This window comes from Meles meles, chromosome 8 (assembly GCF_922984935.1).
Source record: "Meles meles chromosome 8, mMelMel3.1 paternal haplotype, whole genome shotgun sequence".
Taxonomy (NCBI): domain Eukaryota; kingdom Metazoa; phylum Chordata; class Mammalia; order Carnivora; family Mustelidae; genus Meles; species Meles meles.
In genome coordinates this window covers 111293575-111308833 of record NC_060073.1, presented here as the reverse complement: position 1 = coordinate 111308833, position 15259 = coordinate 111293575, and the positions used below count along the sequence as shown (strand labels likewise).

Below are 15259 nucleotides of genomic sequence, written 5' to 3'. Positions count from 1 at the left end.
CAGGATCATGACCTGAGCCAAAGGCAGACACCCAACTGACTAAGCCACCAATGTACCCAAAAAGCTAAGAAAATACTTAAGAACATCTTTGTGAACTGTGGTAAAGAAGGATTTCTTTTAGGAAGACCCAAAATCCACCAACCATTAAGTGAAAAACTAATTGACTTGACTTTAACAAAATTAAAGATTTCTGTTCAACAAAGGGTCCAAAGACAAAACAGAGCAGTGACAGCCTAAAAGATTTCTAGTATCTAAAACCTACAAGGGGTTACTACTGAGAACTTCTAAAAATCAGAGGAGAAACCCAGAAAAATCAGTTGAAAAACAGCCAAACAATGTGAATAGGTATATCATAGAAAAGAATGAATGAATGACAAATGAAAATGCTGCACCTCACAAGTAATCAAAGAAGGGCAATTAAAATGAGAAATATTTCGCATACATGAGAACCATAAAAATTAGCAAGTCAGGAGATGTGAGGTGGCTGAAATACAGAACATTGTTGCAGAAGTGTAAAGTTGGATAGCCACTCTGGGAGGAATCTGGCAATAGAAATTAAGTTCTCTCTCTATATATATATACATACACACACACACACACACACACTCCACTGAATATATCCTTCAGAGAAACCAGGCACACACACACACACACACACACACACACACGGATTCCACTGAATATATCCTTCAGAGAAACACGACACACAGATCCCACTGAATATATAATTCAGAGAAAGATCCATAGGGAGATAAAACCAAGGTATTCTTCTTTAGGGTGGCAAGAAGTTGGAAACCATCTCTAGGGGTGCCAGTTATTACCAGACGCTCTTTCAGCAACAATCCACCCTCTCTACTGGGCATGAGGATGCTGGGACTGGGACTCGATAACTCTAATTCCTCCTTGTCAAGTGGCTTCCTACTGGCTTCCATTGGTAGAAACTTACCAGGAAGGAGACCGTATGGAAGAACAAGGGAAATCCTCATGCCTATTCTGCTTCCTGCTCATGTGGCTGATGTAAGAGAGCGATAGGAGATGAAGGATTCTGCTGAACAGGTCAAACTGGAAGTGACAGTGGATACCCAAGAGGACACAAAAGGCTTAAGCATTGCATATGGTCATTTCTCTACTAAGACCTCTCCTGTACACCTCTAAGTTCTAAAAACCAGAAATTAACTATTAGGTAGGGAAGGGAAAGACAGAGTTCTATCACTTTCTAAGGTGCTATCTTTCTTATCAGTCTAAAATGCATACACAATCATGTCTCTCCTCTGTCTAAAACCTCTGGATGGCTTCAGAAAGCCCTTGGGGGTATAAAAGTCTAACTGCTTACTAGAACCTACCAGGTGTTGTATAAATCTGGCCTCCTCCTACTTTTCAGTAAGAAAGTTCACAAAACCCACTCCACCACTCACTGTCTCTTCTAAGCATCAAGCCTATTTATACAAGGCCATACTGGCCCTCTTCCCAGCCTCATGGCTTTCTTCCCTCAACCCCATCCTTCCCTTACCTAGAGGACTCCTACTCACCCTCTAGTTCTCTCATCAGGGACTTCTGCTTCATGGAAAATGGATTAGCCATACTTTTCCCTTTTCCTCCTGCTCTGTAAAACCAACAACTCTGGACATTATAGGTGAAGTAAACCTGTGACAATTCAAGGTAGAAAGGAAGCAGCAGACTGCCTAGGGACTTTAAGACCAGAGGAAAAACATAATGTTAAGTTCCCTGGGTTTTCTTTCGCCTTCTATATTCCAGACTTAGAACTAAAGAAGTTGGTAGCTAAAAATGCAAATGAGCGCAAACACCAACCAAAGCCTGGTCAATCTTGCCAAAAGACCAAGAAAGGGGTAGCCTAACAAGACAGAAAACCTTGAGACAATAACCACTCTACTCCAGCAAAGCACTCCAGAAAGGGGCGGGGGGGGGGGGGGGGGAGGAGCTTAACTCCCACCCAAGCCATCAAAAGTCCAATAGGAAGCCAGTACTGTCAGTGGAGACCACTTGGATAATTCTGGACTTCACCTCCTCACACCACCCTAGCAGTAATGAAGTACCCTTACCCTGCCCACAGGAGTGAAGGCCAAGTGAGGAATCTCAACTTGTACCCCGACCTGGCAGTAACAAAGGTGGAGAACACTCTCCTTTCTCCTGCTAGAGTGGGATCAAGAGCAGCCAGACAAAACAGAAGGCTTCAATAAGACCCAAAGATGCAGAGGAAGCATGCTGGACCCATGAATAAGATCCAGAGTCTCATAATCCCACAAATGTCCACATTTCAACTGAAAATTACCTGGAAAATCTCAAACTGAATAGTTGAAAATAGTCAATCCGCAGATACCAACAAGATGAGACACAAGTTAGAATTATCTGACGAACTTTTAAAGGAGTTGTTGTAAAAATGCTTAATGAGCAATTAAGAACACACTGGAAACACGAAATACAAAGTTCCAGTAAAGCAACAGAATATATAAAGAAAAACCAAATGGAAATTTTTTTTTTTTTTCCATTTTATTCATTCTTTTTGCACAACACCCAGTGCTCCATGCAAAACGTGCCCTCCCCATTACCCACCACCTGTTCCCCCAACCTCCCACCCCTGACCCTTCAAAACCCTCAGGTTGTTTTTCAGAGTCCATAGTCTCTTATGGTTCGCCTCCCCTCCCCAATGTCCCAAATGGAAATTTTAAAACTGAAAAATGTAACAATCAAGATAAAAGCTCAACAGATAGACTCAAGAGCAGAATGGAAGGGACAGAGGAAATAATCAGTGAACTAGAAGATTAGAAATTGCTCAATCAACAGAGAAAATATTTAAAAAATAGGGCCTCAGAGATCTGTGGGACTATAATTAAACATCTAACATTGATATCATTGGAATCTCAGGAGAAGAGAAACAGGACAGAGCTGACAGTATTCAGAAAAATAACAGCTAAAATCTTCCCAAATTTGGCAAAAGACATAAGCCTAAAGATTCAGGAAGATTAGTAAATTCCAAACAGCATAAACCCATAGATATCCATGCCAAGACCCACTACAGTCAAATTTCTAAAAGGTAATCAGGTTAGGTCTCTATTAACTCCTAATTATCCTTCAGCACGCTGTTAAAATTAGGATCTCCTAATAGGCTGTCTTATTGCACACTGTATTTTTCCTCCATAAGACCCACTGCATTTATAATTACTTGTTCAATATTCATCTTCCCCCACTAACCTATAAATTCATGAGGGTAGGGATTTGGCCACTGTTACATCCAAAGCACTCAAAGTGCCTACCAGACAAAATTCTGTCCATTAATTTATATCCAAAGTATATAAAAAACTTCTACAATTCGGGCGCCTGGGTGGTTCAGTGGGTTAAGCCGCTGCCTTCGGCTCAGGTCATGATCTCAGGGTCCTGGGATCGAGTCCCACATCGGGCTCTCTGCTCAGTGGGGAGCCTGCTTCCCTCTCTCTCTCTCTCTCTCTGCCTCTCTGCCAACTTGCAATCTCTCTCTGCCAAATAAATAAATAAAATCTTTAAAAAAAAAAAACAAAACTTCTACAATTCACACAAAGGAAAAAATAACAATCCAATTTAAAAAATGGGCAAGGTCGGGGGAGCTGGGTGGCTCAGTTGATCAAGCAGCCAACTCTTGATTTCAGCTCGGGTTATGATCTCAGGGTCCTGCGATCAAGCCCTGCATTGGGATCCTACCTCAGCTGGGAGTCCGCTTCAGGATTCACTCCCCCTCTCCTTCTGCCCCTCCCCCGTGTGTGCTCTCTAAAATAAATCTTTAAAAACAAATGGACAGAAGACATGAATAGACATTTCCCCAAAGAGGTCATACATAGGGCCAACACATATATGAAAAGATGCTCAACATCACTCATCAGGGAAACACAAAACCACAATGAGGTATCACCTCACATCTGTCAGAATGGTCAAAATCACAAGAAACAAGTGTTGGTCCGGATGTGGAGTAAAAGGAACTCATGTGCACTGGCTGGTGCAAGCTGGTGCAGCCACTGAAAAACCTGGAAGTTTCCTCAAAAAATTAAAATAGAACTACCACAGGATCCAGTAATTGCACTACTGGGTATTTACCCAAAGAAAACAAGAACGCTAAACTAAAAGGATATATGCATCTCTGTGTTTACTGCAGCACTGTTTACAATAGCCAAATTACGAGGAGCCCAAGGTCCATCGACAGATGAATACAGAGGTGGTATATACGTACAATGGAATATTATTTGGCCATAAAAAAGAATAAAATCTTGCCATTTGCAAACATGCAAATACCGTATGATTTCACTCATATTCGGAATATATGGAATTTAAGAAACAAACAAAAAAAATGAAGAAAAAAAAGACAAAACAGACTCAACTACAGAAAACAAACTGATGGTTACCAAAGGGACAGGGATGCAGGAATGGATGAAATAGGTGGTGGGAATTAAAAATACACTTATCCTGAGGAGCACGTAGTAATATATAGCATTGTTGAATCCCTATATTGTACACCTGAAACTAATGTAGCACCATATGTTAAGTTTCCTGGAATTAAACTTTTATGAAGTTGCCCCATTAATGTTTGTTAAATGAACAAATGATTACTCTTCAAAAAGTCCTCTCCTACCTACAAATCTATTTTGTCCTTTTCTGAAAACTGTTCCAGAGACTTCTCTCTTAATCACCTCTAATTGCTTCCAGGTTTCCTGCCCTTACCTTATTAGTCTGAAGAATTCTTGCATGAAATGCAGCTGGCCAGGCATGAAGCAAAAGGTAAGCATAGGAGCGAATCGCATAAACTGGGGAATATTCCCAAGTCTGAAACCCCTTCCCATAGATGAGGTAGTGTGTCTGAAAATAAAAAACAGATTCAGGGTTAAATTGGCCAAAAATCCTTGCTAAGCGAATACAGGTGAAGTTTCCAAGCAAAAATATTAAGACAAAGGTACACAGAAATGCTGAAATTCTCAACAAGATTTGCAATAGATAAGAATCAAAATGATCCAATACTGACTAATATTAGGACATTATAATTTCTACAAGATTATTGTTTGGTCAATGTCAAAAGTTTGAATTTTATCCTCTACTTATTTTTTTTTTTTTTAAATACTCATTAGCCAAGGGATACCTGGGTGGCTCAGTCAGTTAAACATCTACCTTTGGCGCAGATCATAAATCTCCTGGTCCTGGGATCAGGAACCCGAATGAGGCTTCCTGCTTAGCAGGGAGCCTGCTTCTTTCTCTCTCTCTCTTTCTCTTTTTTTCTCTTTCCTTCCCCACCACTCATTCTCCCTCTCAAGTAAATAAAATACTCATTAGCCCAGAGCAACTCTAAACCTTAGCATTTTCCTTAAACTACCTATGTTAAACATTTTTTAATGCAAAATGGGATCAGAATATTTCACCTCTGAATTCCCTGTAATAGGAAGTCAGCAAACATATATATATATATATATACACACATATATATACATATATATGTATAAACCACGAAATAGCAGTACAAGGGTACCATTTAATAACATTTTATTTTAGCAATCAGGAAAAAATAACCAAAAAAGTTGAAAGAGTCACCTCTGAACCATGAGAGACTGTGGACTCTGAGAAACAAACTGAGGGTTTTGGAGGGGAGGGGGGGAAGGGGTTGGGTGAGCCTGGTGGTGGGTATTAAGGAGAGGGCGTATTGCATGGAGCACTGAGTGTGATGCATAAACAATGGATCTTGGAACACTGAAAAAATAAAATAAAGTTATAAGAAAGAAAAAGAAAGTCACCTCTAGGGACTGGGATTTGGTTATGAGAAGTAGAACAGAGCTACTGTTTTCCCTTTAAGTTTTGTAGCAGTTATCTTCAAAAATTATCTCAAAGTATTATTTTGATTTAAAATAAATTTATAAAAGTTACAGATCACATTTTTTTTTTGTAAAAAGTCCCATTTTCCCATGGCCTTCAAGGCAGGTAAATCATCAGCTTAGAATACAAAAGTGTAAATAAAATTGTTTTACTATCAGCCACAGTTGTATATGATTTGTATCCTGATTGGCAACAAGGTCCCAAGTCGTGAAATCAACGGGGGGCGGGGAAGGAATCAAAACTAAAGAAATCACCTACTGGTTCCCAGTAGTTGAAGGTTTCATCACAGTCAGAGATGTTGCTCAGGAGAGCAGCACATAACCTTGCTGAGAGCAGACACTTGAAAGCAGTAGATCCTTCAGGTGCCCAAACTTGTCCTGCTTTGTTCCCAGATAACCTGCTCAGAAGCAAAGGGAGGCTATGTCAGGAAGACAGACTAACTAGAAAGCGGTTCAGGGCAGAAACGGCAAGAATGCCAAGGACATCAAAGCACGCTTAGGTCATTCACCTCAAAAGTTAGTTGTTCTAAGTAGAACACAGAAGGGACCAAGACCTGAATTAATCTTACTTTCCACTTCCTGCTCTTAATGCATAAGCTCATTCATACACTTTAACTCATTGCCGCGGTGACACTCCTTGAAGGCCACAGAGCTCTCCTCTTTTTCTTTCTTCTCTTAACAAGGTGATTACTTTCCACATCTATTCATTTCCCCACTGTTCAAATGCACAGAGGCCTAATTTTGTGCAAAGTGCGTAACCCCCTCCAGTTCCATGTGTTGACCGGTCCTTTAATGCGGTCCTAAACCCGCAGTGCCCCGGGCTTGGGGAGAGAGACGGTTGCAGGTGCTGGGGACTGTGGGGCCCACAGTGAAGAGGAAGGGGTTAGGACCTCGCAGGCAAAGAAGGAACTGAGGCAGACTGCCGGGAAAGGTCTGCTCTTTGCTCTTGCCAGCCCGCTGAGGCTCAGCCAACTCAAACCGCACGATACCAGCTCGCTCTGGGCCTGGACCAGCAGCCTCGGAGCCTCCCTCCAGGCTTTCTTCCCGAGAAACAAGGGACGCAGGATGGGGGACCCAGGGCGGGGCGAAGACCAGACGTGACCCGTCCAGGAAGAGCACAGGTACCCGGGGGAACCAGGCTGGACCCGCGCCGCCCGGGGAGACCCTCGGGCCAGCCCCGCGCCTCCCGGCCGCCACGCCCCCGCCGCGCCCGCACACCTACTCGGTCCGCGGCTCCGCGCCGCTCGCCTCACGGCTGCACAGCAGCTCCCGCAGCTTGTCCGCAGCCGAGACCGTGTCCCCGCCGCTGCTCCCGCTCCCCTTCAGGCGCTGACGAGCCCCTCGGTTCGCCATGGCACGCGTGGAGAAGAGGTACAACTCGGCACCCTACGAAAGCGGCGAGCGCGGAGACATAGCTTTGGCTGGCAACGGTGTCCGCCGAGGGACAAAAGACCTTGACATGCGCAGAAAAGACGAAATTATAGTGTTATTGGGCCAATTGGGGCAACTCCCCAAGTAGAGAAGAAATAAAACCTGAGATTTGACCTTCACCACCAGCTATCCCTTCCACACACTTGTAATTCTGGGCATTCCGCCCTCCGTCCCACTCTCTTCCTCCACTCTCCAGCACAAATGGAAAGTGGCTACGTGTTTATCCAGTTAAAGATAACAGCACAGCTGCAGAGGAAAGGGGAGGTCCTTGAAAGGTCACTACACCTTGCCCTGTCTTTTGGCGAGCGGGATAGAGACAGCCTGTAGCTAATTAACTGCTTCAGAGAGACAAAGCTGTAAGGGCAGAATATAGAATAAGAAAAATGAAAGCCTGAAGAAATCCTGTGCAACAAATCAACCATACACCCGGCACTGCCATTGCTACTAGCAGTTGGATGAGCATTTACACACTTTACCCTTCTTAAATGCTATACAGCCACCTTGTTCTTATCAATAAATAAACTGAGGCCCAAGGTTGCATAGCCAGGAAATCGTGGAGCCCTGTTCCAACTCAGGTCTGTCTTATTAGGAAGCCCATGTTTTTCCCACAAGGAGATCAGGAGGAAACACCTGATGTCATACAGGTGCTAGCACACCTCGGACTCCCAGCGGTTATTCATCTGTTCCTGATCTCCTGCCCACTCCCCCAGTCGCAGAGTTCTGTCCCATCCTGTGCAGCTCTGTAGCAGTGGCTGAAACGTTTGTACAGGGAGTGCTGAAATGGGCCTTACAAGAAATGTTAAAAGGACTCCTGTAAAGGGGGGTGGCAGTAAGTAGAAGACAGCTACAGAAGGAAAAAATTTCATGAGTAAAAGCTAACATAAAGGTAGTAATCACTTATAAAGCTAGGATGGAGGTTAAGAGACAAAAGTAGTAAAATCAATTACATATAAAAGATTAAAGGGACCCACAAAATGAAAAAATTTAAAATAGAACAACGTATACATAAAACATGTAAAAATGAAGGGGTGCCTGGGTGGCTCAGTGGATTAAAGCCTCTGCCTTCAGCTCAGGTCATGATCTCAGGGTCCTGGGATGGAGCCCCACATCAGGCTCTCTGCTCAGGAAGGAGCCTGCTTCCTCCTCCCTCTCTGCCTGCCTCTCTGCCTACTTGAGATCTCTGTCTGTCAAATAAATAAAATCTTAAAAAAAAAAAAAAAACTTTATGAAAAAACAGGTAAAAATGGAGTTCTTTTAGAAGGGTTCAAACTTGGGGCGCCTGGGTGGCTCAGTTAAGCCTCTGCCTTCGACTCGGGTCATGATCCCAGGGTCTTGGGATCGAGTCCTGCATCGGGCTCTCTGCTCAGCGGGGAGCCTGCTTCCCCCTCTATCTCTGCCTGCTTCTCTGCCTACTTGTGACCTCTGTCTGTCAAATAAATAAATAATTTTTAAAAAGATTAAAAAAAAGGTGTTCAAACTTAAATGACCATCACCTTAATATACACTGCTATACACTTAGAATGTTATTTAGAGGGAGTGATGAACTTTACAGGATCCCAGATTATTATTTCATGCTAAAAATTCACAAATATTGGGGCGCCTGAGTGGCTCAGTCGTTAAGCCTCTGCCTTCGGCTCAGGTCATGATCCCAGAGTCCTGGGATCAAGCCCCACATTGGGCTCTCTCCTCGGCAGGAAGCCTGCTTCTCCCTCTCACACTCCCCCTGCTTGTGTTCCCTATCTGGCTGTGTCTCTCTCTGTCAAATAATAAATAAAATCTTTTTTAATTTACAAATATTGAAAACTGCTCAGTTCCTATAGGTAATTATTAGGTACCAAGTTCAGACATCCCAACCTAGCCCTATCTCCTACAGACATCCCTTTTTCATTCCCCTTCTCATTTCACTCTCATGCAGGCCACTCCCTGCCTCTACTTAGGAGAACTACAATAACATCCTTACAGAGGTCCCTCATCTCAAATTCATCCTATGCAACACTGTCCAATTAATTTTCAAAAGCACTACTCTGTATTGCCTCCTTAATCAAAAATCACCAGTTCTCCCATTGCCTGCCAAATGAAGTACAAAATCTGTATTCTAGAATTGTCTTTCATCTGCTAAATCCAGCCCTAACCTACTTTTCTAATCTTAACCTCCACCACTTTCCTATACACATTTACATTCCAACTAACTAGCCTGAAAAGTGCCCCAACTGCTCTTTTATCTATACCTGTGCCTGGAATGGACATCCTCCTTGCCTGACAATCCTCCCATCCTATCACTGACCTTATTTTAAGATCTAGCTCAAACACTACCTTGTCCATGTACTAGGCACCACTAGGGATAGAAGAAAGCTAAACATCGGGGATGCCCGGGTGGCTCTGTGGGTTAATGTCTGCTAGGTGTTTTTGGCTCAGGTTATAATCTCAGGGTCGTGAGATGGAGCTCTACATTGGGCTCAGCCCTGGGCGTGGAGCCTACTTAAGATTCTCTCCCTCCCTCTGACTCTGCAACACCCCCAATGCCTGCCGTGTGTGTGTGTGTTTGTGTGTGTGTGTGCGCTCTTTAATAAAAATTAAAACAAATAAGATATCAATCACATTGCCTGCCCGCAATTAGCTTATAGTCTGTGTAGAAAGACAATAAATGTGTTCATCAGAGTTCCCTTGATTCTTTACCCCACTTCCCAAAATGTTATGCCAATTTTCCCATCCTCATTAATGATCCTTCTGTTCTTCTAGGTCAAAAAACACAAAGTCAGTCCTGCTTCATTACTGTTTCTTTAGCCCCACACCCTTCACCCATATAGACATATTCCATCAGCAAAACCTTTCAAATATTACCCAGCCCAACAACTTACCATCCTGGTCCAGGTCACCATTATCGCTCACTGGCATTACCGTAATTACCTCCCAGTTTGTATCTTCACTTCCATTCTTGCTTTTCTACATGCTCTTCTCCAAATACAAGAACAAATAAGACAATTACTTCCTCCCAAGAGTTTTCAATATAATTCCAATCTGCAGAGCCTAACTATTCATTAACAGGAACATACATGAATTAACATTAGAGGACTCCATTCTGTGGAGTCCTGGGCTGAGCCAATCTCCCAGTGTCTCTGAGAGATGCTTACAACAGAAGGCTCCAGCATCTAGGAGACCAAAGTTTAATCACAGCGGAGAGGTTACTAGTGAAGACTGGGAAGGAGAAGTAACAATGGGAGAAGGAACATGGGCTTTAGAGTCAGACAAACCCAAGCGTGAGCTCTAAATCTGACATTAATTAGTTCCATGACTTCAGCGTAGTCAACCATGTAATAAGTGTTATCATGATAATACCAATACCAATTTTCGAGCACTTTCAACTTACCCAAGCTAATAAATATGGGTCTGACTCCAAAACCCACTCTTGTAAGTTGACTTAGTGAGATAATACATATTGGGTTAAAGAAGAGGAATTGGCAGTAGGGAAAAAATACAAATGACACGTAAGTTCTATTGCATTTTCATGAGTAAATCTTCTAAAGTACAAAATACTGTTTTGTTAGTTTTCCTAGTCATGACTCAGGAAAATATGGTACAACATCAAAGGTTACCAATCACATCATAGTCTATGAATTTAAGTGATAGAGCCCCTAGTTCATCAACATTGGCTATAGTCACAAGGTAAAAGATTTCACAAAAAGAACACAGTCCAGAAAGGACTACAAGTTACAAATTGGTCTCTTCTTTTCTTTTTAAGATTTTATGAGAGAGAGAGAGAGAGAGAGAGGAGCGCACACAAGCATGGGGGATGGGCAGAGGGAGAGAGAAGCAGACTCCCTGCTGAGCAGAGAGCCCGATGTGGGGCTCGATCCCAGGACCCTGAGATGATGACCTGAGCCGAAGGCAGAGGCTTAACCAACTGAGCCACCGAGGCGCCCCCAAATTGGTCTTTTTCACCTGAACCTGCACCCATACCCACAAGGATCACTCTGGAGAAGTAAATTTACTAAACTACCGAGGTGTTACATGTAGTCTTTGCTGAATCTCCTTTCTAAACTGGGACTGCATTGATGCCACCTGCTGCTGGGTGAGGGCCTTGTCACATGTCTGGTAAGTCAATCTATAGCAGAGACTGACCTGTTGAGTCTCTGGATGCTGGAAACTACTAAGGAATTGTATGGATATGACAGTGTCCTGGGACACTGCTCGGGCCACTGTGTGAAACTCTATTTCATCAAATCCTTTCTTCTCATCTAACCAAAAACTAATATCATGCACATAGCATGGGGGATACAGGGAATAGCTTTTAAAGGATTCTATTTTCCCAGGAACAAAATGCTTCAGGAAACGGTGGTCAAAGGTCCACAACATCCTCCAGTCAGAGATACCCCAGACAAGCATGGCTAGTAGGTCCAAGTTCACTGACACAAACATAAAACACTGGTCCTTGTGTACAATGCTTGTAGCAGATGTAGAGACAGACCCAATAATCAGATCCTTGGCACAATCTGAGCCAAAATTATGAGACCTCACTTTAATAATATAATCTTTCCCATTTGGTTGAAAGACAAATTCCACTGAACTGCTCAGCTTAGAGCCCTCCAGCAATGTCTGTGTCAGAAGCCTATCGAGAGTGCCCTTCAGGTGATCCAGTAGTGATGGAAGATAACTATCCTTCAGATTTTTATTAAACCCAAGGATAAATAAAGTCTCATGGAATGCCGGCATTGTGAAAGGCAAGATGTGGCACTTCCGAAAGACAGGTCCGCTGAGGACGTGCAGGGAACCCGGGAGGAAGTCTGGTGCTTGGATGACAGCCTGAACATGAACTAGGAGAGAAGGTCTAAGGCAGACCTTGGTTTGGCCACAGATTTCTTCATGAGCTTCTTGCTTGCCGTCTCTTCCAGAATCCTTGAGAAGGCTAAATTCTGAAAATAACTCGAGGAAGTCCTCCACGTCTTGTGTTGTCCCACTAGTCAGGGACTCAGAATTTGAGTTATCTTCACAGAGACTAATCCAAAAGGCAGCTGATAAACTGTCACAGTTCCAGGAAGTGAGAACACTAGGGCTTCCCTCTGGCAGCAAAGCGAAGGAACACTTCAGCCTCTTCAGAGGGAAAGCTTTGCCCAATTCAGCAATGAGTTTCTCATTAATGGTTTTGATAGGATGACATGAAGGTGCTTCTAGGAAACCTCTGTTTAAACACACACAAAAATAACTTTTTAACTTCAAATAATTGATTACAATGGATCTAGAATTAAAAGCACAAAGAATATAGAAAAGAATTATCCTTAAAGTGATCCTAAAAGCAAATTAAAAAATTACCTACCAGAAACAGATATCATGTGTTTCAGAACTCTGACAGCCACCATTTGTATGATATAGCAGACAAATTCTTAATTCTAAAAAGGCTTGTGTAAGGCCAGACTGACAAGTATTCATAGCATCAACATCATTAACAATTTATATAGCACCTATTCAATACACGGTTGGCATCAAGCCAATCAGGATACAGCTAGAGATAGAATTAATTTCTGGTAAAACAGCAGGTTACCTGTTCAACTTTCCTACAAGTGCTTCTGGTTCTGGAAAGGAAAACCACCGGTCACCCAGTCTGATCCTGAAGATTCTGGGTTGTGAACCTCCAAAGGGTAAGCTCCGGGTGAAGATATGGTTCAAAGCGCCTTCCACATGAAAGGGCTTATCTTGACTCCTGGAAAAAGAGTCACCAAGTATGGAGTCTGTCATTTTCTTAATTAATTAATTTATTGTCGTTATTTTTAAAAGCAAGTAATTTTAGAGACCAAAGCAGGAAAGTGGTAGGGGAAAGCTGGCCTAAGAGATTTTTTTCATTATTAGCAAAAGAGATGTAAAAGGCTTAAATGTCTGTTATTACTCACCTATACCCAGTGCACTTGTACCCTGGCACAGCCTCACAGCCGAAGGGATGCACGTCACTTAAAATGAATCCCCCCAGAGCTGCCATGGCAACCACTTGCCAGCTGTTGTGCCATTCTCTCCTGGGTTTATCAGCAGGAGTCCCACCTTGTCCTCTGCACAACGCCACATGGACTTCTCCTTCATTTGCAAGAACATCTTTACAGCTAACAGGGAGAGGAGCACATCAGCCGTTTATCAGAAATAAGCTGAAGTTACCATAAGAAGAAAATTGTATATACCTTCTTTGGCTGTGAAATAATTAAAATCCATTCGTATCTATTTACAAAGGTCTATAGATTTCGAACATGCAGAGGAAGAAGTAAGAATGTAAATTCTGTGTTCAACTCATAACTGATACTCGTGGCTGACCAGGGTATTAGCTGGCTTTGTAACTGCATTGTTCATCTAACGTCATAGAAAGGTCAGTGTCTGCCAAGTTCCTATACATGATTCACTGACTGGGCTGTTCTTCCCAGTTTAGAAAGCTGTTCTTTTCACTCCCTGCCTATGAAAATTCTGTATTTCAAATACTAACTTAAAACCTTGGCTGTGTGAAAAGTTTCTTGACAACTATGACCTCTTAGAGACCTCCAAGAGTGCCACGTGTTTTGGTATAATAGTGAAAAGCACTGGATTTGTTTGTTTCGTTTTTTTAAAGATTTTATTTATATATTTGACAGGAGAGACACAGCGAGAGAGGGACCACAAGCAAGGGGAGTGGGAGAGGGAGAAGCAGGCTCTCCACTGAGTAGGGAACCCCATGTGGGGCTGGATCTTGGGACCATGACCTGAGCAGAAGGCAGATGTCCAACAACTGGGCGACCCAGGTGCCCCTAAAGCACTCTTTTAAGTTCAAATTTGAGGTAGTTACCGTAAATATCCTCAGTTTATGGATAAAGAATCAAAAGCAAATAAGGACCAAATAAACTTACCCCAAATCACATAACTATTAAGTGGTGGGTGGGGATTTTGAATCCATGCTTTTGGCCATTAGATTATTCTGGCTACCATTATTCTGCATTATCCCAAATAGGTGAGTGATCCTTCTTTGACACGCCCAAGAGCTTACACACTATTTATACTTTATTTAACATTTAGGTTCCATGTCTGCCTTCCCAACTAGATTGTGGGTTCCTCTGGAGCTTCATAGTCTCTCTCAGCCTATCACAGTAACTTAAACACGTATGCCTTATTTCCCAGACTAAAATGTGTGAGCGCAGCAACTATGCAATGTCCATCTCAAACATTTTACTTGTGAGTGGTCTCATTTCCTCACCTCTGGAAAAACTTGGCAAGCAGTTCCCGGTTCTTAACTACTCCGGCTTTTCGTCCACAGTGCGGAAAATTAAAATAAATTCGATCAAACTCCCTACGCTGCGGTTTGAAGGCATCTGCCAGCTGGGTGCAGTCCACACCAAAACGTACCTCAGTACCTGGCACGAAATATAGACAGATGGGTGTCTCTAGACTTGAATCCCTCCCTAACCTGGACCGTGCAAGACAACCCCGGTCCAAGCCCACAGCCGGTTTTCAGGGAACCCGACGCTCAAAAGCAAACTATGCTTCCCCTCCCTTTCCAGCTCTGGCCGCGCCAGCCGCGGGGCGGGGCGGGGCGGAGCGAGGAGGGGCGGGGGGCTGCTGCGCGGAGGGGTTGGCCCCGCTACCTCGCTCGCGCAGGCGCCGCAGATTCTCCTGGGCCACCGGATTCCCGGCCACGTCGGCGGAGCGCTGGAGGCAGGTGGCGGTTACATGGGTGCTCGCATCCAGGGTCTCGCTCAGAGCTGCGGCGAAGGAGAAATTACCCTCTCCAACCAACAGGAGGCGCCGAGGGGCCATGGCCTCAACCAGCTCGTCGCTCGCGTCCTCGGAGGCGCCAGTTTCTTACGTCACTTCCTCCGTGGGGGACACTGCGGGCCTCTTCTTCCTGCGTCGCTGATTGATGATGCACAGACAGCGTCCAGTTGTCCTGAGAAACTGGTGCAGCGGCTTGGGAGGGGGAAATAGGCATGAGTGCAAACGCGAGACACCGACCACTCTGTCCCCTCACTCCTTCACACCTTCAGGAG

The 15259-nt window shown here is 43.7% G+C and overlaps 2 protein-coding genes across 4 annotated transcripts in view; both read right to left on the bottom strand.

Annotated features, from left to right (window-relative positions):
* The window catches only part of ALG9 (ALG9 alpha-1,2-mannosyltransferase), a 96032-nt gene extending 88435 nt beyond the window's left edge, over positions 1 to 7597 (bottom strand). The window contains exons 1-4 of one of the 3 annotated variants that reach the window (XM_046017156.1): positions 7386 to 7597; positions 7063 to 7293; positions 6100 to 6238; positions 4705 to 4839 (exon numbers count right to left, since the gene is read on the bottom strand). In XM_046017156.1, the coding sequence (XP_045873112.1) occupies positions 4705 to 4839; positions 6100 to 6238; positions 7063 to 7193 (405 nt within the window). In that variant the 5' untranslated portion in view covers positions 7194 to 7293; positions 7386 to 7597. Of the gene's footprint in view, positions 1 to 4704; positions 4840 to 6099; positions 6239 to 7062 lie in introns of all 3 variants that reach the window. The other 2 variants (XM_046017155.1, XM_046017157.1) reach the window with 2 other exon arrangements.
* A 2236-nt stretch (positions 7598 to 9833) lies between these two features.
* Positions 9834 to 15065, bottom strand: FDXACB1 (ferredoxin-fold anticodon binding domain containing 1). The gene is made up of 5 exons (XM_046017940.1): positions 14858 to 15065; positions 14470 to 14626; positions 13154 to 13357; positions 12808 to 12966; positions 9834 to 12447 (listed from the first exon to the last, which is right to left on the bottom strand). The coding sequence occupies exons 1-5, from the start codon at positions 15027 to 15029 to the stop codon at positions 11265 to 11267; spliced, it is 1875 nt and encodes a 624-aa protein (XP_045873896.1). The 5' UTR covers positions 15030 to 15065; the 3' UTR covers positions 9834 to 11264.
* Between the last annotated feature and the right edge of the window lie 194 nt (positions 15066 to 15259).